Genomic DNA, 22452 nt, shown 5'->3' on the forward strand with positions numbered 1-22452 from the left:
GTAACCGAGCAGAAACTGTAACAGCGCCGTTCAAATGCACAGCGGTATACTGCTAAAGAACAACTGCCTGCTGTTTTCTCGTGGCAAAACACGATTTGTCGCTTTGCTAACTTTCCATTTCGAGCTACTTATTTATTTATGCTTTGATAAATTTAGACCCATTTGATAACCGTTCACTTCTGTACAAAGCACGTTGCTCCCTTTGGTAAAGATAACTCGTGAATGAGATGACTTTACAAGTTGCTGCGGTGTTTGCCATCTTCGCTCTTCTGAGCGCGAAAGCGCACGGCCAGGATGGTGAACCAATGCGCTTTGAGACGCCAAAAATGAATGAAGAAGAACAGCACTCACCGCACACACCGAAGTCGTTTGAGATGACGTGTGATGCTTGCACTGCGATTGCATTCCAGGTAACTGAAGGAGTCTTTGCTGTCCTCTTGAAATATACCTGCTCGACTGTGAAATATTAGTTTAACACTTTGCCGAGATTTTTTTTGTTGCCTTTGCCAGCGTAAAGTGGCGATACGCTATTGTCATTAAGGGCGGCTGAACTGATATAATACCCGCTAATGTAATTTGTAGGCGATGAATAGTTACCTAATAAAAGTTTTACTCTACTGTTAGGGTTGCTGCACAGCTTCATGAACTTAAAAATACTTAACATACAGCACTTAATAATTTTTCTCTCAAAATTATCCTTGGTTTTAAATCTCTGCAACGCTTTTCTTTGCTGTTTAAATAGTTTGTAATGATGAAACAGCCAAATAGCCTACAGAAATATGATATCTTATGAAGTAGTGTATTTAGTGTGATGAAACAAAGACTGAATTACATACCAATGTTTATGACATTTTTTCCAATTTTATTACAGATGAGCAAAGCTTTACGTAAAGCAGAGGACAAGAAGCCATCACTGAAAGGAAAACCACTTCCAGAGTCAGATTATCTTGATGTGTTTGAGGCAGTTTGTGACAATTCTTGGGATGAGTAAGTCATTTGATCATTGAAACTAATTAGGTCATAAGTGCACCTGTTAAAAATAGGTAACTAAAGATGGGAAGCTGCATATGTTATTTAATATTGCATAAAAAGTGGTCTGATCTAAGGGGCCAATTTCTGTTAGAGCTTATCCCCTTGGTATGAATTGAGAAAAGGTGATGCTACTCCCCCTGAAATGGGATGCTTTTCCATTGTATGTAAACCTCCAGAATTTTGTTAGGGCTCCTGCACACTCTGCCATAGCTGGTCTTAACTACAATAAAACTTGTATTGAATGGCACTGTATGAAGCTGTCCCCTTGTATTAACCACTTGATTTTCATAGTACAGAATTTTGTCCCTCAAATTACTGTAATTTCCTCCTCTATCAACCAATTGCCTCTTTTAAGCAGTCATGATCAGCCTTTACTATGTCCCAGCAGCCTGTTTCTTTTGTTCTTCACCTGTATTGAACAGTCACTTTAAAGTGGAATTGCTCAAGTGAAACTTATAACAATCTTCAAGTAAAATTTATCCATATGTATCTCGCGAAATCAATGTTAGTGGTGTATTTTTGAGCAAGTCTCTGTACATTAAGTGGTCTCTTATGGTCCAAAATTGTATTTTTAATCATTTTTTTTTTCCATTATACCCCTTATCTGTGAAAAACCTGTTTAAGTACTCGTCCCCTATTCCCAGAGTGTGACCGCGTAAGACAGGTTCAACTGTATTAGGTGGAGAGATGGATTGTAAGAGTAAATTTATTTGCCAAAGATTTGGTAAAAATTATCCAGCAGGGGTTCAAATGGAGGCCTCTTTATCTAAAGTCAGAAAGTTCTAACCATCATTCCAGCACCTCACCCAAACTTGCTTCAAGAAATAGTCATATCCACCCACCCCAAGGATGGACTTTAAAATTGCAAGGATCAGAGAGATTGTTAAGGCAATTAAATCTTTTAAGTTTACGTTTGTATCTACTTAACCCTTTAACCCCTAAGAGTGATTAGTAACTATTTTCTCCTTTAAGTAGCAACCCTAAATCAAACATTGAGGTCATGAGAATAAAGGAAATGATCACCAACTAAATAATCTCTTGATTGTTGAACAAATTCTCTTTGTCAGCACCACAGGAAATGCATTGAGAACAGTATGAAGAAAATATATACTGATGTTAGGGTGTAAAGGGTAAAAAGCATATCCAAGTTTAAACTGAGTTCATAATGACATTGTATCAGTTTACAAGTTTATTTCTTGTTTTAAATACAAGATTAGGTAAACACTGCTTGTAGCTTGTAGACAGAGGTGAGAAATGGTCTCAAGTGTGACAGAATATTAAACCTTACAGCTGCAATAAAAAGAGTGAAAAGTGTATTCAGTTATCTGAATGAGTATATATCATATAGGCTATGTGGTAGTAATACTGGGTCAGAGTACAAAAGAAAAAGAAAACAAATATAATACATTCAGTAATAATCAATGTAACATGTTCAAATTAGTTTTTCCTCTTTTAACTTTCAGCTATGGGATAAAGACAGTTAAGGGTGTAAATCGTTTATCTGGCCCAGGTTTGGAAGCAAAAGATTTTCCTGGTATGATGCAAGGGGGAGGCAAATGGCCTGGCAGGTGAGGTTACCTTTAACCATCTTTACTAAAGGGTAATTGGCATCTAAATTCTCCTCACAGTATTACTACTAAATTAAGCATTATGGTCATGAGAATGAAGGATATGATTGCCAAGCTGTTAATAGGTGAACAAATTTTCCAAGTCAATACCATAGAAAATGTATTGAGAACAGTTAAATGCAGAATGTGGACACCCTTGTAAGTGTGCAAAGGGGTAACCACTAAGCTTCCAAAGGGTTTAAAAATCTAACTTCTTCTCAAAATGTTAGTGTTTTACTGAGCAAACATGTCATAGAAAAACTGAAATTTATCAGCAAGAAGGTGCTATCTGTTTGTGAAGGAGGAAGAATAAAGCAAAAAGTGAGAAATACAGATTTCAGAGTTATGGGCACAATTGCCTCTCTGATAGAAATACTTTAAAAGAAATACTGTACTAGTGTCCTGTTAAATGGCATTGTGCTGGAATTGGAGGTTTTTAAATTTTTTTATTTGCCTCTCTTTTTTGGAGATGTTTTAGTACTCTTAACATAAACTACAGCTATGTGTCATTAATAACCTTCACAATAAAAAAAATCCATAGAAGGGCACAATTATTTTATGATGAATTTTACCCTTGCTCTCCTGGTTTCTTTTTCTTTTGATCTCCACACCACTTGTTCCTTTTATTTTATTTTTTTTTTGATGCAATATACAGGAATATGTTTATTTAAAGTACATACTCTCTGCATGATTTCTGAGGTCAAATACAATTAAGTTTTTAATTTCATTTTCTAGACTTGCCCAGAAGTGTGGTGGTTTGGTTGGAGACATTGGAGAAGATGAAATTTATGCAGAATACAGGAAAACAAAGGACCTCTTTGACTATTTGTGCAAAGAATATACAAAGGATTGTGTCAAAAACGAAAAACAAGAATTATGATATAAGTCATAGAACCTTACTACTATTGATAAAGTTTAGTTTGAAGCAATTCTGCTCATTTGGATTTAATTAAAATTTCGAGAGATTTGTTACTAACATTGCAACTTTTAAAAAGAGTCGCAATTGTTTTAAGAGGTGTTTGCCAAAGGCTTTCAATCTTAGCTTAGTCAGGGACTGATCAATTATTTATAACCAGTTCATGTCTACATCAATTTTCAGTTATTGGAATGTTAAGAGACATTTTTACATTGGTCTTTGTATTTTTTGCTGATAACTTATTTGATTTATCAATACATTATTTTTTGAAGTTCTTGGTTAGAAAGTTCTTGCATTAACCTCTTGTTAAAAATGTACTTTTTCCTTATGGTGCAATAGGGAAGTTGGTAAGACTACTCGTGCTTGTGCTTTTTGTAAATTGTGCATTTTAAGCACTTTTATAAGTCTTGCCTATAAAATAAAAGTACTTTGAAATTAGTTACATAAAGGTACCTTGTTGAAGTTCACGTCTCGCTATATTTGCTGGCATTTTGCCTTTAACATTATACAAAAATTTGGCTTCCATGCATGACTCTGCACTGAACCACTAACTCTTTGACCTTGAAGTGACTAGCATTAATTTCTCCTGAAATTATTACCCCTGAATCAAACATTCAGGTCACAGCAATAAAGGAAATGAACAAAGAGGCTCTTGATTATTAAACAAATTCTCCTTATCAGCACCTTAGGAAATGTATATAGAACAGCATGGAGAATATGCATACCAATGCCGGTTTGGGTGTAAAGGTTTACCTGCAGGATAAAAGCCTTTGTCCCATCATTAGCAAGCTCTGGTTTCTTCACTGTATGACACGAGCCCACACAGTACAGAGAAAAAAGCAAAAAAACAAAGCAAAATGCCCCAACAATCAAAGCTAAAAACCAAAACAAACTAACTAATAAGTAAAGCAAATGATCCTTTATTGAAAAGGAATGCTCTTATGGAATATATTAATGTTATTCTTCTCTCAGAAGTTGCCTACTTTGCTGAACCCTTTCACGATTAAAATATCAGTCATACATACCTCGTAAAGTTTGTTCTGAGAATTTGGTGTCAGATCAAATGATAATCCCCAAGTTGATATTTTTCACCATACTCATCACGTGTCTGCATGATATTGAATGGACAAATTCTGTCTTAGTCACTCAAGGTTGTCCAAGGGTTTTTCTTGTGATCAGGGAAAAACAAAACTAACAAACAAAATGAGGAAAATGAAAGCAGATTCACTGTGCAATGTAACTGTCCTAGAGACAGTTAACCCTTTAACTCCCAGATCAAATTTGTCATTCTCCTTACTGTCAACCATACAATTCTTATAATGTTAGGTTGGAGAATTTAGTATCAGATCAACTAAATATTGCCAAATTGATATTTTTCTTCATTCTCGTCACTTGTCTGGTTAATACTGTAATGATACTGTAAGGAGAAACTCTGGCTTGATCACTCATGGGAGTTAAAGGGTTAAATGATGATGGGGACTTCGTTTTTGTAGTTGTTGTTGTTGTTTTTACATTGGCTGCCTTCTTCGCAATCTTAATAAGCTGAAGAAAGTATAAAAGGTCACATACAGTACTACTCTAAAGTGAGTTGTCCGTCCCTCGCAACTGGATCCTCGATTCTCGAAAACTTCGAGGCTCGAGTCGAATTTCGAGACGTTCGAGTTGAGTTGCGAGACGGGAAGACAAAATAATTTTCGCGCGATTATTTTTTTTTTATTCTCGATCATCCTCGATTCTCGAATGTTTCAAGCTTCGAGTCGAGACTGTCGACTTACTCTTGAACGGTGCTATACCTCAACTGGTAATTGCAGTACATTGTCAACTCACGATCAGTGGCGTTTTACTGTAAAGTCACGTGCAATAACACAATAGGTCACGCATGTAGTCTAAGATCCTAAGTTTCGCTTCCTTTCCTTCTCTACCTTCCATGTGCCATCTATTTCCACTGAAGGATGCAATTGGCGACAGAAATGTTCAGTAAGGGAAAATACTTTATCGAATATTCCTTCAATGAAATTTTCCACGTAACACCCAAGAATTTTGACCCTCCTATTATTACTGATATATCAAAATACTGAAGATTAGTTGCACAGCCAACTCGCCCCTGTACCTTTTTAAATGAAATTTTTTCTAATGTGGGACCGATTTTTGTTAAGGGGAAGAAATTTCAGTGAAAACTGAAGAAGGGAAACATTTCGCTCGGCGTCAGTCGATCAATCCACAACTTGTTTGGCTGGTTGGTTGGAAAAATGGGGATTATGACAGAAGTTCGTCCAATTTCCGGATTAATTATTGTTTTCCTTCCTTTATTCGGTATGGAAAACAGAGAATATTTTAAGAGAGGGAAAAAGGACAAAGAAAAAAAAGAAAAGATTGAGGGAAAATGAAGTGGCGCGACCCTGCCAGGACTCGAACCTGGAATCCCCTGATTCGTAGTCAGATGCCTTATCCATTGGGCCACAGGGCCGTCACACAACGATCATCTTAAAAATTTTACAATTTATACTAATTAATAGGGTGGACTCGGCCATTCATCCTTTCTCAAGGAGATCACCATTTCTTTGGATCTCCTTTTTCTTTCAATATGAATCTTCACTACATCGTCGTTTAAACATCTGCAAGTACTAAATGCGAACAATTCACACCTTTTGTGACTCATTAATTCTGAAATTGCCAGTATCAGACCTAGCAAATTTTTTCAGTTTTGCCACAAACAAGTATGACTTGTACCTATTTCTATCACTAGTAAAGCCTGTAAAACTGCCAAAGAACCGGCTAATTAATTAGGAGCCTGGCAGTCAACTGACATTTAGTTGTGCTGAGGGACTGGGCTAAAAAAAATAATATAAGGCTTACACCTGTTGTACCGCATACCTAATCAATACACTGAATGTAAAACTCTACAGGTTTTCTTGCGCAAGAGTTTTTTATTTCGAAACTTCATTCAGTTAATTAAAATTTTCCTGCTTTGAAGGAAAAAAATTTTCCTTCTTTTTATTTTAGGGGCGAACGTTTCACGACCTTACGAGAAATCTTTTGCAGCTTGAATTTTCCCTTGCTTCGCTTAACCATAACAGAATGAAAGATGTTCAGAAGACGTGATTGGTGGGACGTTGCGCGAGAGGGGTTTTAGATAAAAAACCACCAAATCATGCACGCAGTAGATAGGACTTTAAACAGATATAATTTTAATGAAATTGCTTGTAGCTATAGTTCACATGTGTAGAATAAAATAAACCGCAAGTTTTTTATATGTCAAATATTTTCTAATTCAACGTACCTCGGTTTATAATATCCTAATGTGGTTTTCTGTAAAATAAAACAGTTAAAAATTCATGAGGAGGGTGATTCCACCTGTTGCTTTTGGCTATGTGTAGATCTGTTTATTCATTTTACATCGCTGTCTATTAAAGAATACAATAGCTCTTCTAAAAGCTTATCAAACGGAACGCTGAGCTAGTCGAAGCGTCGAGTTTTGACAGATGAAAACGATGAATTGAGCTGGCGGGTGCCTGACGCCATTTAAGTGGCTGAAAGCTTCTTGGTATCCATGGTTAAAATAACTGACCGTTCGCTGCGAGTTACCGTGGTATGAAGAGATATTTTGGCAATTCATTTGACTGACGCTAGCAACAACACTCTTCTCCAGAATCACCATCTAAATGCAAGAAAAGCATCGAAAATGTTCTTGGAACTTGCCATCTTCTGACGGTAATTGACTGACATCGAATCTACGCCCGTACTTTGCCTCTGACACCTGTTGAAATTAAGATGCAGGTTTACCAAGCGAAGAATTACTGAAATGGGAAACACGGTGGATTGCTTCAGCTGTTTTGATATCCCAGGTCTGGTAATAACCGTCAAAACTGGAGACACGAAAGGTGGTGGATTGCACAATACAGCTTATTTGACGATCATTGACGAAAAAGGAAATAGATCTCAAGAATTATGCCTGACAGGGTGTTGTGTTACGGTGTTCAAGAAAGGCCACACGGATACTTTTAAGATCTGCGAGCCAGTGAAAATCGGACGCTTTTGCAAAATCGAATTCGTCCGACGGGATGCAACGGGTCGTAGAAATTATGTAGAATGGTTCATTGAAACGATTGAAATTCGACGCTATACCGCAGGAGACTACGAAGATTTTATATTTCCATGCCATCGATGGATAAAGAACAAACAACCCTTAATTTTAAGGATGTTTGATAGCACCTTACCTCAGTTTGATGTTGAGACTGAGCAAAGGGAAACGGAATTATTTTGGAAAAGAACTATGTATCGATATTACAGAAGACGACCTGGAATTCCGCCTCAGGTGAGACATGGGACACTACTAATCAAGTCTTCGTTAATTAACTCGCAAAATTCAATACTTGCAAGCCATGGCTTCATATACCCATTTAATGATAGGTCTCGGTGCGCGTCCCGGGAGAAAAAAAACTTAGCTTGAGCTTAGTAAGTTTTCGAGGAAAGATTCCACGCAAATTGGAAAGCTTCAGAATGAGAAGTAAAATGATCTTAATTGCACAAAGGCACTGTGATTACTTATTAGTCAAACCGAGTGCAAAATGTTTTGAAGAGAGAAATTTTCGAAGTCTAGTTGGCTGTTGCCTAAACTTGTTGGAAAGCTGCCATCTTTAAAAGGACGAACTCCTGCATAGAAAATGGCCATATGTAGGTACAACGTAATTAACCTAGGAACAGGAAAAAACAGAATTTCATAAGAGACTTTCCAAAAGTATTAATTTTTTTCCAAGTTGTGCTGATCACAGATCACCAGCGATACATTTCAGAAAATATTTTAACCGTTGGAACTCTTTCACGAGTTGATCTGTCATTCGGTGTTGATTTGCGTGCGTCTTTGCAATTGAGCTTCGCGTCTTTTTTTTTTTCAAAATCTTCCACAATCAGGAGCCAACGCCATAAGCACACCAGGAATTGAAAGGCATGCGTAGCATCATCTTCGCAAAAGAAGAGTTTTCCCCGTTGTTAAGGACTAAGGTTAACTTCTAAGCAGAAATTTTTTTTAAAGAAAATTTAGTAATTTTAGAGCTAGGTCGGAAAAAACGATGGGGGTAAATTACCATGTTGGAGATGTTGACGCAGTTTTTTTTTAAAGAGCTATCACAGTTCAGGGCCAGTTTGTAATCATTTTCCGGAGTCGTAAGAAAAAACGAAATATCATCTGCATACTGCAAAGGCTACCGCTTTATAGTGTCATTAGTCTGTTTATTACTGAATTTATACCAACGTATACATGCTATACCGTATGCATACCAGAAGTACGCTAATGGTACTTTTTCCTTTGCCTTTTTCAGATAAGCTTCTGCCCGAAAGAAGAGGTTTTTAGCTGCAATCATCAGGTTAGTACCAGCTCGCAGTTACTACCGCAATATCACCTTTAGCGCAGCTAAGGTCGGTTTGTCGCTTAAAACTCAGAAAAAATGGTAACTTCTGAATTTGCATAAATTAGTATGTGCTAAAACAGTGGATAGATTTGAAGGCGCACCCTGATTGGCTACTTAAACTCCGAATATTCTTTGCTATTTCTCTCCGAGCAACGCGTGCGGGATTTGCGCCCTAAAATATTGTAATAGTTGCAGGAATGAATGAGTTAAAATCATCTATTTTTTCCGTGTTATATCACTTATTTTAATACGATAACAACTACTCACCTCAGTGTCGGTGAGTCGCGGTGGATATTTACCTCGCTGCTTCGCAATTCGGTAAATATCCACCACTCACCGCCTCCACTTCGGTGAATTAATGTTTTTTAATTAGTATATACCACACAAGTGGATACTGCTTTTCGCACGCGCTGACTTGCTGGTTAGGAAGTGATAAGCAGGCACTATTTACTTCCGAGCAGACGGAAAAACAAAATCGCGCGTCATCAGTGAATAATTATTAAATAGTCTACATTTTAAAACCATTCCCCAAGCCTGCGCATCTTTTTCTCAGACTGGTTTTGTGTATGTTTGGTCGCGTCATGCTAACTTTAAATAAAGTCAATCCGTACCAAAGATTTGATCTCCTCTCAGTGCTCAAATCAGTTCTCGGCCGAGGTCCACGATGAAGTTTCTTGTTGTTCTAGATGCAACTTCTGTTATTTTCGCGGTCCAACTAACTACTCGTGAGTCTCTGAGATCACAGTTTTGTCTGACTCACCAAGAAAACTAAATCAGAGATAAATGCAAAAGGTTTTTCTCGTATAGCGACGAGATCAATCAAACGTAAATTGGCCACCGTTAAGAGTTTGAAAGCTGACGTTTTGAGTGTTAGCCCCTCGTCTTTAGCTCTGACTAACAGCTAAGGCTCGAAATGTCAGCTTTCAAACTCTTAACGGTGGCCAATTAACGTTATCAGGGAAAGTTGAAAACGTAAATTGGCCACCGTAAAAGGTTTAAAAGGCTGAGGTTTCGAGCGTTAGCCCTTTGTCTAAGTTGCTTCCAACCTATTTATAAATGTATCTATAGGTGACTCCGTGGCGCAATGGTAGCGCGTCTGACTCCAGATCAGAAGGCTGCGTGTTCGAGTCACGTCGGGGTCATCGTGTCACATTTTTTTTTTTCCAAGTTAGAAATCACTTCTGAAGTCTTTATGCTGTTGCCAGACGAGAACGCAGATCAATATCAGTATCTGAGCATCTATACACCTACCATTCCCCTAACCCAGCATCAACCCTAACCTTTTTTTTCAGTTTACTGTTTTCGGGTCCGGGGAGTGATCGTTGCAGTTGCTCAGATATTGACATTGATCCGAGAATGGTATTTATGACAGACAATGCATCATAGACGACATTAAGTCTTTGTTGCTTGTAAAGAATACTTGTCTTTATCTCAGGACAGATTAACTATAGGAGAACAGGTAGAAAAGGCTAGTTTTTCGAAACGGAGTGTCACTTTGGTAATAAAGTATTACTTCATTGGAAAACATGGCTTAACTTAGATGCCAATTCCACTCAAGTTACTCAAATTTCAATCGATCGACTGTAAGAATTAAATCTGCTCATCTCTCAGCGCCCCCCCCCCCCCACCCCCAAAAATAAAAAACAAAAACAAAAACAAAAACAAAAAAACAAATGAGCAAATAAAAAACGTCATTGAAATTCATCATTCTAGAGTACGTTTCGAGGAGATGAATAGCTCTTTGGAACACACAGGTTTTAAGTCTTTGTCCCAGAATTCATACGCTAAAGACTGATTAGCATTTTACATGTTTCAATTAGGGAGAGTGGAAACTTAGTTGATAAAAATACTCCACCCCCGGTGGGACTCGAACCCACAACCTTTGAATTAGAAGTCCAACACGCTAGTCCATTGCGCCACGGGGGTTTCACAAAGTATCCAGTGATTAATTTAAATTTTATTTCAGCTATTTCCTTTTTTTTTTTCACTCGGTTTGCCTCTTATTTAGCCTTGACCAAAACATTACCTAGTTCCCTTTCAATATCTTCACAGTTTATGCATCGTAAACGGAAAGCATTTACTGGTTGAAATACCTGTTCTATGATGCTTCGATCTCAAACGTAGTGTTCCATGTTAAAAAAATGGCATTCCACAGTGTCTTACGAGAAGCTTTTATCAGTACTTCAACTAAACGCTGAGATCACTTTAAAACGACAGATGTCGATATCGATTGTGAATCTGCCTGATCCTCTTTATTTCTCTTTTTTCGGGTTCCTCAAAAACGATCACAAGAACATCATAACAAATGGCAATTTACACCAATCTAATTTTCCTCTTCATTTTCAGTGGGATATCATTGTGAGGCGATCTAGTTTAGTCAACGCTTTCAATCTGCCAGACTACGGCTATGAACCTTGGAACTCGCTTCATGACTTTGACGAAATTTTTGACAGAAAATTTGGCAAACCAGCGGTAGGTTGATCGTTTGCAGATCAGGTGAATGATCATTGTTATACAGAGTTACAGCACAAGCTGAATATTCATATCATCCGTTCTACCAAATCGTTTGTTATTCTGCGGTAGTGCTGACGAGTCTATTGAATTTATCAGAGAAGAAGAAGAAGATAAGAAAAACTTAAAGACGACAAGCAAAAATATAAAAAACTGCCACTTAGTCAGATGGAAATGAATCAAAGAATGAAGGTGTATGAAGATTTGCCCTGAATAATCCAAAAGGTGAAGCAGTGATTATGTAACTGTGCAAACATTTCCCATGAAGCCATTGGGTCTTATCATTCATGTTTTTGCAATCGAGAGTGACTTAATTTCAAATTTCCTGAAATTTCTTGGAAGAATATTTGATAAGAAAATTCTTTAATTCAATCATAATCTTTCCTGCAGTTTACCTCCTTTTGCTTCTTCTTTTTTCTCTCTCTCTTTTTTCCCCTCAGGGACGTAACTATTGGAGAGATGATGTGCATTTCGCTCGACAGAGATTGTGTGGCTGTAATCCAACGCTCATTCGTCTTTGCACCAAAGTACCCGACAAGTGAGTCTGTGTTTTGAGATTCGTTGCTTGAAATTCTGACTAAAGCTTCTTAATAAACCCTCCATAAATGCTTGCAAAACACGCCCACCTTATACTTGGATATGCCTATGTTTCAGTAAGCAGTTTGTTTCCTATATAACAAATGCTTTCTCGTAGGCTTGCTGTTACGTCAGCGATGCTAGAGCCATTTCTTGAGGGACAAACGTTGGAAATGGCGTTGGAAGCAAACAGGATCTTTATTGTCGATTTAGAAATCTTGGCCCGGTTAGAATTAGATGAGTCAAGAAAGGTTAGTTTTATTGTTCGTATAAAATAACCGTGATAAGACCAACGCCCTGATTGGTCAAAAACCTATCGGTCATTGCACCGCCAAACACATAGAAAATTGAGGTTTATCTTATAAAAGCAACAGATCACACTTTTCATCGCTTTACCGGCGTAATGTTCAGAGAACACTAGTCTCCGGCTCGTGGTTTACAAACTTTTATTGTGTTTCTCCCAACATCCCAAGTGGGTTATAATTTCGGTAAACTGAGGAAAAGAGCTGTCTTTTGCTTTTTCGGGTTTTTAAAAGATATGTGGTGCGATTCAAGAGCGAGTTAGAAAAATAGGAAAAAAGGAAAACAAAACAAAGTAAATTGAATCAAAACAAATTACAAAGGTGCCAATTCCTACTAAGATACTTACAAAATTGCATACGATCTTTTTAAAACATCTGCATCGACGCCAAAACAAAAAAACGAATAAACCAAAAAATAGTATTTGAAATTCTTTAGTTTGGTGTGCATTTTGCGGAGAGTAATAGTTCTATAGGAACACAAAACTGTAAGTTCACAGAGTTCATAAGCTAAAGACCCACTGACCGGCACTTTTCCTGCTTCAACGATAAATAGAACTTAATGTTTGACACAATAAAAATACTCCACCCCCGGTGGGACTCGAACCCACAACCTTTGAATTAGAAGTCCAACACGCTAGTCCATTGCGCCACGGGGGCTTCACAATCGATTAGTTAGGTTTGAAACTGTTTAATGTGGCAAATTATATTATCAACTCAGTTGATAAAACCAAATTATCATTTTGGAATAGTTTGATTTCTCCATGGATCTCTTTAGGTTGTGTCTCCAATGGCACTGTTCTTCCTGAGTCCATCGAAGTGTTATCTTGTTCCTATCGCCATCCAGCTCTATCAGGAGAGAGGAGAGGATAATCCGGTACGAATATCCAGTCAGTATTTTGCAGTTATAAATGTCGCGAAAAACGCCAACGCTAAGTATCTCACCTTGCATTATCAACACTTAACAAATTTAACGCGATTGTCATCGTCGTTTAGGATATTTTCCTGCTTATTTTGTCGCTTCTTTTGAGAATCTCAGTGACATATGTGAATACGCACGCAAAACTGAAACATCGAGTGTCTCTCGAGCTATTTAACAAATAGAGAAGCCTTGACTGTGCTCTGTTCTGTTCTTAGGAAGAACTTGGGAAGCGATTAGAGCACTCAAGAAGTGAGGAGAAACACGAGACGTAGTCAAGTGTTTCTCCCTACACTTCTTTTGTGCTCGAACAGCTTCCTGCGTGCTTTACAACAGAAAAGAGCACAGTCAAGGCTTCTCTATTTGTTTAATAATAAAGAATCCGTTAAATTCCCCGCGCATTACTTTCAATTTACAATAAATTTTAATTCCAAAGCGAACAACAGTGTCGTCAGCATACTCTATACTCTTGTAAAGCACGGTACAATAAGCCAATCAGAATCGTTGTTATGATAGTTCAAATAATCTGATTGGCTGTACAAGACTAAAGCTGTCAGAATTGTCAAACATCAAAGTTCTAAAACAATCAAAGGTCACATTCTGCAATTGTTTACAAACTTAAATAGTTTGGCAGGTCATTTCTCACACTTTTGCCAGAAGTTTTTTAGTCTCTAATACAGAATGTGTAGGCATGCTCATAAACCCTTGTTTAATTGTTCTGTTGCTACTTGCCGGCTCGCTTGTTTCGAAATTTCACTCTCAATTAATGAAAAAAAGTTAGAGGAAAGTCCTGGAAAAGGTCGGACATATTCCAATTTGGCAGATGGCGTGACAGCTTTAGCTCAGCTCTATGCTCTATATTCTCATGGAGCACGCTCTTTCAACCAATGACAGCGCGCGTTATATCCGAACTTTATTATAAATGATTGGTAATCTCTCTCCGCCAGGTTTTCCTTCCCAGCGACCCTTGGTACACCTGGGTGCTAGCAAAGATGTGGTTCAACAACGCTGATGCGCAGTATCACAGAGCATGCGTACTGCTAGGTACTGATACGACATGCGCGATCTAAATTGAACTTGTCTTCATTTGCTATATAAAATGACATTTTATCTTGAACAACTGTGCTCAGACCAGTATAGCAATGTACATAAACAAGTCTACAAACTTGTAGGTACCATTTACGTACTAATATGAAGATGCAGTGTTCTAAAATTTCGGGTTCAAGCCTGGCCAAGTCATTTTGATTGAGTTTTTCAAAAAGAGGCTTTTCGATCCTAGAGAGCACCATCCCTTGCTAAGCCTACGATAATAAATGGGTTTCACAGAACACTCTAAAACCGGTCATTAATTATTGTCTGGGGGAAGGAAGGAGGGGTCGGAGGATTTTGCTTATGTCGTGTCACAGTAAAATTACCTAGTCCCCCCCATAAGGCTATATTCCCCCCTTTAAATCCTCCAACTCCATGATGGTTCCCCAAACACCCTCTGGGAAAAGATCTAGCATTTATTGCGTTCATTTTCCTTCTCTCAAGTTTTCCCTGACTGCCACAACAGATGATAGGGAAAAAATCATAACTCTGTGTAATTCTCGCACAAACATGACCTAGATATTCTTAAATTGGGAAAATATCATCCATTTAAAATTAATTAACTCCAATAAGGGATTTCTCTTGGTCTACTTCTGCTAATAATAGTTGTCTCAGAGCAACCACAACTAAAACATCAACAGCAGCACATAACTCCTTTTCTTACAGTTTGGTTGTGCTTTTCATTTTTCTTTTCTTCTGAAGGATACACCCATCTTCTTTTGGAAGCAGTTTCCATAGCAACACATCGTCAGCTTTCTCCTTCACATCCGATCTATAGATTACTAGCACCGTACTTACGTCACGTGATTCCCGTGAACTGGTAAGTTTTTGACATCGGTGATACTTTTACAGAACGTTAACGGGTTTAGGTCGGTTTAAGGATCTAACTATTCACATTTGATCGATAAAAAGTTTTCTTGATTAACTTCCCAGAGATATTTCTTTAGAACTGTAGATTAGTTTTTTTTATTATTCTGGATTTAAACCTATGATGGAGGCCAGGGCTTAATGGGATAAATGGCCAACGAAAAAGGCTTTGGAAGAGACTTAAAAACTCTCTAAACTGAAAAATATAAAAGTAACCACTGACCCCGACGTGACTCGAACACGCAGCCTTCTGATCTGGAGTCAGACGCGCTACCATTGCGCCACGGAGTCAACTGCCTTTAAGATTGGTTCGTCTTATTAATCTGACCACTATATAGCGCTAACAACCTTTTGCGTTAATATAATAATTTGTTGAGTGCAAAGCACGAAGCATTTGGATTCAAAGTTTGGGTTTCTTGTGTTTAGTTTCTTCGGCTGGCCTAAACTTAGTTGTGAAGATTTCTCAGTACGCCATTCATCAACTCTATTATTCACTCTTCTTCTCACAGTTTTGAAGTAAACGAATTGCTCGCGCCAGGTTCTTGGATTGACAGCGCGACAACTCTCGGAGCGAAGGGCACCCAGGATCTTATAGCCTTAGGGTAGGTGCCTTGTGGCTCACTTTCTGCACTGATGAATAAGCCCGTATATTTTAACTAGCAGGGGTTTTCAAAGCACTTTCCTCGCTTATGTATTATATTTGCTCATGGGTCTCTTTGCATTTCTAAGAACTGTCGGGTCGGACCATCTTGTTTGCAAGGTAGACGGGGAAGTTCTAAGAACTGATGTCAATTTTTCTTTCGAAACGATCCTTTGCTTTAAGTAGAGTCATTAAGTTGTCAAGATCCTGGTTGGCCTCATTGAAAAATTGGAGGGAAATTTGAACGAGAACGATGGTGAAAACAGTTCCTAATCCTTGTAGCATTCCCGCGTAATATAGTGAATTTCTTTTTTCAGCAAACTGGCAAAAACCAATCTTATGATTTCGGACAGACTTTGCATATAACAGGCGACCATAGCTTATGATTTATCAGACTGTTCCAAAAGTTTCGTAGCTACTTATCTTTATTTTAAATCTATCCATTTTTTTTATTGATTAGTTGGCAAGATTGGAGAATGGATGTGCATGGCACTCTACCGGCGGACCTTGAGCAAAGAGGAGTAAGTTTATATTTAAAAACTTGTTCAGTTTTCATTAAGAAGTGTAAAGAACAAAAGCAATAGACACCTTAGAGATCGAAGTTTATCGCGGACCACAAACCACGGTTTCAAATTTGCCATTCACAGTTGTACACCTCCTTCGTCTATTAAGATTGGTGTTGGTTTGACGCGTGGCAAAATGGGAAATCAAGCAATAGACTTATTCGATGCCATTTAAAAATCTTTCCAGGCATTCTCGTCCCTTTAGTTCGACTGCGTTAATAGCTACCTAGTCCTCGGGTTTTTCTGGATTCTTCGTTGTAACCTCCAGTAGTAGGAAATTGTCATGATCAGAAGCATATATCTAGGTTATAGGCCTTTTTTACCACATTTGGAAGTAATGCGCAATCTGATTGGTCAATTTGTCGTTGTCGATAGGAGTACAGACAACGCTGCTCGCGTCAACGTGTCACGCAATGATCACGCACTGAAAGAATCGTCAGTTTACTCAGTTGACGTCGATATCGTGGTAAAAAGAAAATCGACGGTGGTTTAGCGTGACCTGTACTCTTATCAACAACAATATTCGTCAAACCTTTGTCGATTTGTAGGGCCAACTAAAAGGTGCCATTACAATGTTAATGATAACGATGACAATAATGAAAATAGACAAAAAAAAGTTGAAAGAAAATAAAACAACAACAACAACAACAAGCAAGTATATCTGGAGACTCAATTAAATCAGTGTAAAGTGATCGAAGTTCCAAACAAACTTGAACGTTCCAAACCAAACGCGTTTCTGAAAACAAATCTCTCCATTGCCAGAAATTTATCACTCCATACATCGATCTTTCTTGAAACTGGAAGATCTGGATCTTAGATCTATCTCTATATATCATCAGATAATCACTGTAATAAAAGAAAAAAAAACTCCTTTGTTGTTATGGTAACAGGTGGCTGATCCTTCAGTACTGCCAGATTATCCTTACCGAGATGATGGCCTCATGTTGTATAATGCCATCAACAAGTACGTCACTTCAATTGTGGAGGCGAGATATGGTAAGGAAAATCATTGATCCTTATGCGCGTTATTTTCTTAACACAGTATTAGCAGAAAAAAGGTCGAAGACCCTATAGAAATCTCGTTACTCTTTTAAAGGGCAAATTAAAACTGCATTTAAGAATTAAATTGGGTGTTAGTCATAAACTATGTGTTAGTTATAAAATAAATTCGAGTTAATATTCAACATAAGTTCTTGTATTTCTTCTACTTATGTGTAAATGGTCTCTTATCATACTTATTAGAATGTAAATTCATCAATAAGTTTATGTTGCTGAATTGCACCGTTAGCCAAGTCTCTCTGAGCACTGCCGAAAAAGCATAGCGCATTTACATTACCAATTGGAATTTATAACTCCATACATCGATCTTTCTTGAATCTGAAACCTGACTGTTAAGAAGTCGCTCCTCACCTTTTTCTGTGGACCTTCAAAAATTTTCGTTAAATTTGATCATAACTAGATGAAGAAGAAACACTAACAGACGATTATGAGCTTCAGGCTTGGGGACTGGAGCTAGTGGCAGATGGAAATCCCGGGTGCGGTATAAAGGTCAGTTAAATTGACTCACATTGATTGGTAATCAGATTCTTTGTATTTGCTATTTTGTTGAACTGATTTAATTCTTTCATTTAAGGGGAAAATTCTGCTTGTTGTTATCATTGTTTTTGTTGATGTATTTGTTAGTTATTCCAATACCAACTTCATGAAGGCTCTTCAATGTAACTTCTCAAACTCATTAATAATTCATGCTGAGAAAACAAAGGAAATTGTAACCGTGAAAGAGGTCTGGATATGAGATCTTAATTATCATAAAATTTGGTGAACTTTTGCTTTGATTTTCTCCAAGAATTGTTAATGCATGGTTTGAGAAGCTACATCAAACATTCGAAAGGGTGTTTCATCTGATATCCAAACACCTTGAAGTTGGTTAAAAAAAACTCGGCTGCACCTCGTTTTTTCAACCACTTCTCGGTGTTTGGATATCGGATGGAACACTCTTCCTCGTGTTTGATATATTACTTATAACAACAGAGCTTCTCTCCACCGAATGGTATAAAACAAAAACTGAAAGTGATCCCAATGACCAGTCAGGACAAAGGAAATTATCAGAATTTACTGAGGAGACTTCAAAGATAATTCAAACAAATTAGCGGAATTAGACAAAAAATCGTATTAAAGGTAAAGTCCCGATTGTAATTCATTATTTGAATAGGCGGCGCGAGCTTTCAGATATTTCGATATCAACTGGCCACTGCTGACCTGGAAAAAACTCATGATAATAGCTTGAAGAATCAAATAATTGATGTTCATTTCAGGGCGTGCCGGGTGAAGGCAGGTTCGAAACAACAGAACAGCTCTGCCAAACATTAACATCCATAATGTTCACCAGCACAGTTGGACATGCCGCGGTTAACGTTTCTCAGTATGACGAGTATGCGTTTCTTCCAAATTATCCGGCCATCTTGAAAGGACAACCGCCAAGAGATAAGGTTGATATGTCTATATCTAAAGCCCTCTTTCTCTATAAGTTCTGTGCAATAACCACGGGCATAAGTATTTAGGAAGCTGAGCAAGATACCATTCCTAGACATGATACTTTGATTTTTAAATTTTGTTGCACAGCGGTAGCTGGGATAGAGAGAGACTCAAGATCCTACTGGGGTAGAGAGGAACGAGAGTGACCGCATATAGAGGATCGGAAAGAATCTCGAAAATTGGACAACCTTTTACTTACATTTTATACTACTTCGGATAGTATGGTAAACCGCAACACCAGCTCTAAGTCGTTCCTGTAAATTAAAGCTAGTAAGTTTAATATATATTGCATGTTAAATTGTGCTATCTACTCTCCTTTCCTTAGAAATGGAGGGAAGAAAGAGACATCTTGGCGTGTTTACCGGCAAAAAACATCAGTTTGGATATCATAGTCATAAACAAGCTCCTTTCAGAGAGGCACACCAACGGTTTAGCTGATTTTCACGCCATGTACCAACATGACCCAGTTGCCAAGAAAGCGATTTCCAGGTAGCCCAATTTATTACTGTTGTTCTTGTTGTTCTATTACGCACAGCTCATCTATGTGCAGAATTCCCGAGGGTACACTCTTCTTTCTGCATTTCCTAAAAAGTTGACCATAACAATTTGTTTAACAATCAAGAGCTTCTCCAGCTGGAAATCATTTAATTTACCCTTGTGTTCGTAATATTTGATTCACGGGTGATATTGTAAGGGGAGATTAGATGCTAATAATTATCTCATAGGGGTCAGGAGATTAAGTAATCCTCGGAAGAGTTTTGGAAGAAGGCATGTTTTTTAAAGAGCAAAGAGTTAGTTTTGCACCTTTGCTTGTACCCAGTGTCTCCTCATTTGCAAGTGAGTAAAATCATGGATGTAACGTTTATGATATGTACAGGTTTCTAGACGATTTGAAGTGTATTGCATTAACCATATTGGACAGAAACAAAAAGAGACAAGTGGTCTATGAGTACCTGAACCCTACGAGAAGTTCGAACTGAACTTTGAAATGCAAAACAGGTTGGCCTTTACTTATTACTATTATTGATCAGTGATGGGGATGGCTGTAGGTTTTCGTCTTGAGGAAGTATGTAACAATGATCTGCTTGAATCTTTTTAATCATATCCCACTAAGTGTACAAACAGTTGAACTGAGCAGAGGGCGAGAAGTTTAAGTTTGCCATATGCTGTTTGCCTCTAACGTCTTGTTTAACTTCTCTTTTGATAAAATCGTTGTCCCTGTTGCCGGGAAAATTCAACGATGAAGTAATTATTCCAGGTGTCTAGTTTGTAAAACGAAGTGCTAAAATAAAAGGCGCGATTGTAGCGGAGAAGTGCAAAAAACGAGAGATGTTTGGGTCGAGTCGCGAAATGAACCGAACTTCCCTCGTTTTTTCGATCCGCTACCGCCGCCTCGCCGTTTACTACCGTGGGTGCTCCGTTTTACTTATTGAATGCCTGTGACATGCTATGATTTTCCGGGATAAGTGATGAGTGATTGTAAGAGACAGGAATTTGGTATATAGATGTATACATTTATCAACGGTCATTTCTTTACACTTTATTTTACAAGTTATAAGTTTATTCCAGTGTTTAATTTCTGTTGTAGATGGTTTTGCTTGCGACATAGCTCAACTTATTCACGGTTGCAGCAGGAAAGGCTTCGCATCTGATGTCAGTTTGCGATAAAACACATGTTGGCAATTCAATATGACAGCTTATTGTGGATGTGAAAAAATAATTTTACTTTTTGAAAAAATTAGATTTCAGTAGGGCTCAACAGAGCTAATATTTAATTAGTATTAATTTGTAAAAAATGCTAGGCGTAAGGATAAACAGAAAGTTTCTGTATTTCTCACTTTGCTTTATAACTTTTGCACGATTTATGACACACATTTTGTGTTTGAGTAATAGTTTTTGGGTAAAGCTTTTAAGGATAACAATGTTCACCAGACAATTATATATTGCAAGTTATGATAATTTAAATTTCGAGATAGCATTGAATGACCTTTTACTACGAAGTGACCTGACTACAATGATCACAACTATGACCAGTGAGAAGGTAATTAAGTACCGCATGTTTCATCATGTCCCTCCTCCTGCAGAGTAGTATTTAGAGGAGAAATTAAGAGAGGGGTCCAGGTAGACCCACTTCATTATTTGACAAAGGTCAGGGTACCCAGAGACGATGTCAATATTGCTATCGGGAGCAGGCTCCCATTAGTTTGACTTCCCCCAACTCTTCCCTTCCTTCCGGCTTAACCTTGAAGCCGCCACATCAGTATAACCTAATGTTAGCTTATGCTATTGATCAAATTTTTGTTCATTAGATTTCAGAATCGTTTTTGTAGCATTGCATTTCTCAAAGAATATTTTTTGTGTCGAACTAAAATGTTTACCACTCAGAAGTAGCATTTTAAGTTTGATAGCAAAATGAAAGGCCAATAACAGTGGGTAAAAATGTGACAAAGGTCGGCTTGCATCGTTTCTGAAGTCTTTGTTCTTTAACCAGCGTTCGAAACCATTGCATAAGACAAGGGCAGAGAAGGCTCTGCGGACGAGATTAAAGATTGAGATCGAGGATTTTCCTACCGATCAGTTTCTATTTGTTATTTTCTTATATCTTGGGTAATCACTCAGGAAGGAGGTACGCTTGCAGTTATATTAGTATGGGTGGTGGCAATCGCTTCGACATCCTCTCTTGTCATACTAGGTAACTAGGCCGCATTTTAAAGGCCCCACTTTTTCACTCACAGCAAATAATAATTTTCTTCATTCAAACGACACAGTTAATAGTAGTCATTTTAAGGACATTGGCAGATGTAGACAAATACTCTTGATAGCGGAGAAAAAAAAAAAAGGATATAAGGGACTAACAGGGTGGAGCCCTAAAAGGCACACGGTAACGTTCTTAGTTCTCGAACAAAAACGAATAAATGCACGTAGTTCTCTAAATCTAAATTTTAAGCTTCAGATAATGTTATTGAATCAATGCTTGTGGAGAGGAAATATTGGGGAATCTAGTTTGCAACGCAAATATGTTAATAATAATTTATTTCAGTTTTGAAAATCGGGGGAAAATGGGATGGGCACTAGAATTGTAAAATGATTATGAACAATAATAAGATTCTAACTATGTTAAATTTTGAACAATTGATTTTCACTTATGAACGATGATAAGATTGTAACTATATGTTAAAATTTAATCAATTCATTTTCACTTACTGTGATTTTAATGTACACTGAATAAACTATGTTAACCCTTGTTATATGTTCATTCCATGTGTCCTGAAATTGCATTCATAATGATAGAGCAATCGTCAATTTTGTGTCTAAGAAATCCGGGATTGCGTTACATTAGTTTCCTCTGTGATTGGTCCAGAAAACTCGCGCCATCCCCTTAACCAATCAGATGCAAAACTAAAACCAATCGTGACTTGGTCATTCGCGTTTTCCCGCGCTTCAAGCAGTTTGCATGTTTTCACTCTGTGTTCTCATTGGCTAATAACAA

At 37.7% G+C, this 22452-nt stretch overlaps 2 protein-coding genes and 5 non-coding genes across 7 annotated transcripts; 3 read left to right on the forward strand and 4 right to left on the reverse strand.

Annotated features, from left to right (window-relative positions):
* The first annotated feature begins 66 nt into the window (after positions 1-66).
* LOC131776732 (marginal zone B- and B1-cell-specific protein) lies at positions 67-3993 on the forward strand. The gene is made up of 4 exons (XM_059092960.2): positions 67-410; positions 872-987; positions 2496-2600; positions 3375-3993. Exons 1-4 carry the CDS (start codon positions 228-230, stop codon positions 3517-3519), a joined length of 549 nt encoding a protein of 182 aa, XP_058948943.2. The 5' UTR covers positions 67-227; the 3' UTR covers positions 3520-3993.
* Positions 3994-5949: 1956 nt separating this feature from the next.
* Positions 5950-6022, reverse strand: Trnar-acg (transfer RNA arginine (anticodon ACG)). The gene has a single exon. It is a non-coding gene; the product is annotated as a tRNA-Arg (tRNA).
* Positions 6023-7013: 991 nt separating this feature from the next.
* Positions 7014-22192, forward strand: LOC131776741 (polyunsaturated fatty acid 5-lipoxygenase). Its single transcript, XM_059092968.2, has 16 exons — positions 7014-7870; positions 8874-8918; positions 11310-11435; positions 11915-12012; positions 12169-12301; positions 13128-13226; positions 14216-14312; positions 15060-15177; positions 15734-15826; positions 16325-16385; positions 17318-17423; positions 17887-17975; positions 18743-18916; positions 19288-19451; positions 19840-19961; positions 20551-22192. The coding sequence occupies exons 1-15, from the start codon at positions 7358-7360 to the stop codon at positions 19940-19942; spliced, it is 2019 nt and encodes a 672-aa protein (XP_058948951.1). The 5' UTR covers positions 7014-7357; the 3' UTR covers positions 19943-19961; positions 20551-22192.
* Trnaw-cca (transfer RNA tryptophan (anticodon CCA)) lies at positions 10034-10105 on the forward strand. The gene has a single exon. It is a non-coding gene; the product is annotated as a tRNA-Trp (tRNA).
* Trnar-ucu (transfer RNA arginine (anticodon UCU)) lies at positions 10816-10889 on the reverse strand. Its single transcript has one exon. It is a non-coding gene; the product is annotated as a tRNA-Arg (tRNA).
* Positions 12936-13009, reverse strand: Trnar-ucu (transfer RNA arginine (anticodon UCU)). Its single transcript has one exon. It is a non-coding gene; the product is annotated as a tRNA-Arg (tRNA).
* Trnaw-cca (transfer RNA tryptophan (anticodon CCA)) lies at positions 15444-15515 on the reverse strand. The gene has a single exon. It is a non-coding gene; the product is annotated as a tRNA-Trp (tRNA).
* Positions 22193-22452: the final 260 nt, after the last annotated feature.

This window comes from Pocillopora verrucosa, chromosome 5, assembly GCF_036669915.1.
Source record: "Pocillopora verrucosa isolate sample1 chromosome 5, ASM3666991v2, whole genome shotgun sequence".
NCBI classification, from domain to species: Eukaryota; Metazoa; Cnidaria; class Anthozoa; order Scleractinia; family Pocilloporidae; genus Pocillopora; species Pocillopora verrucosa.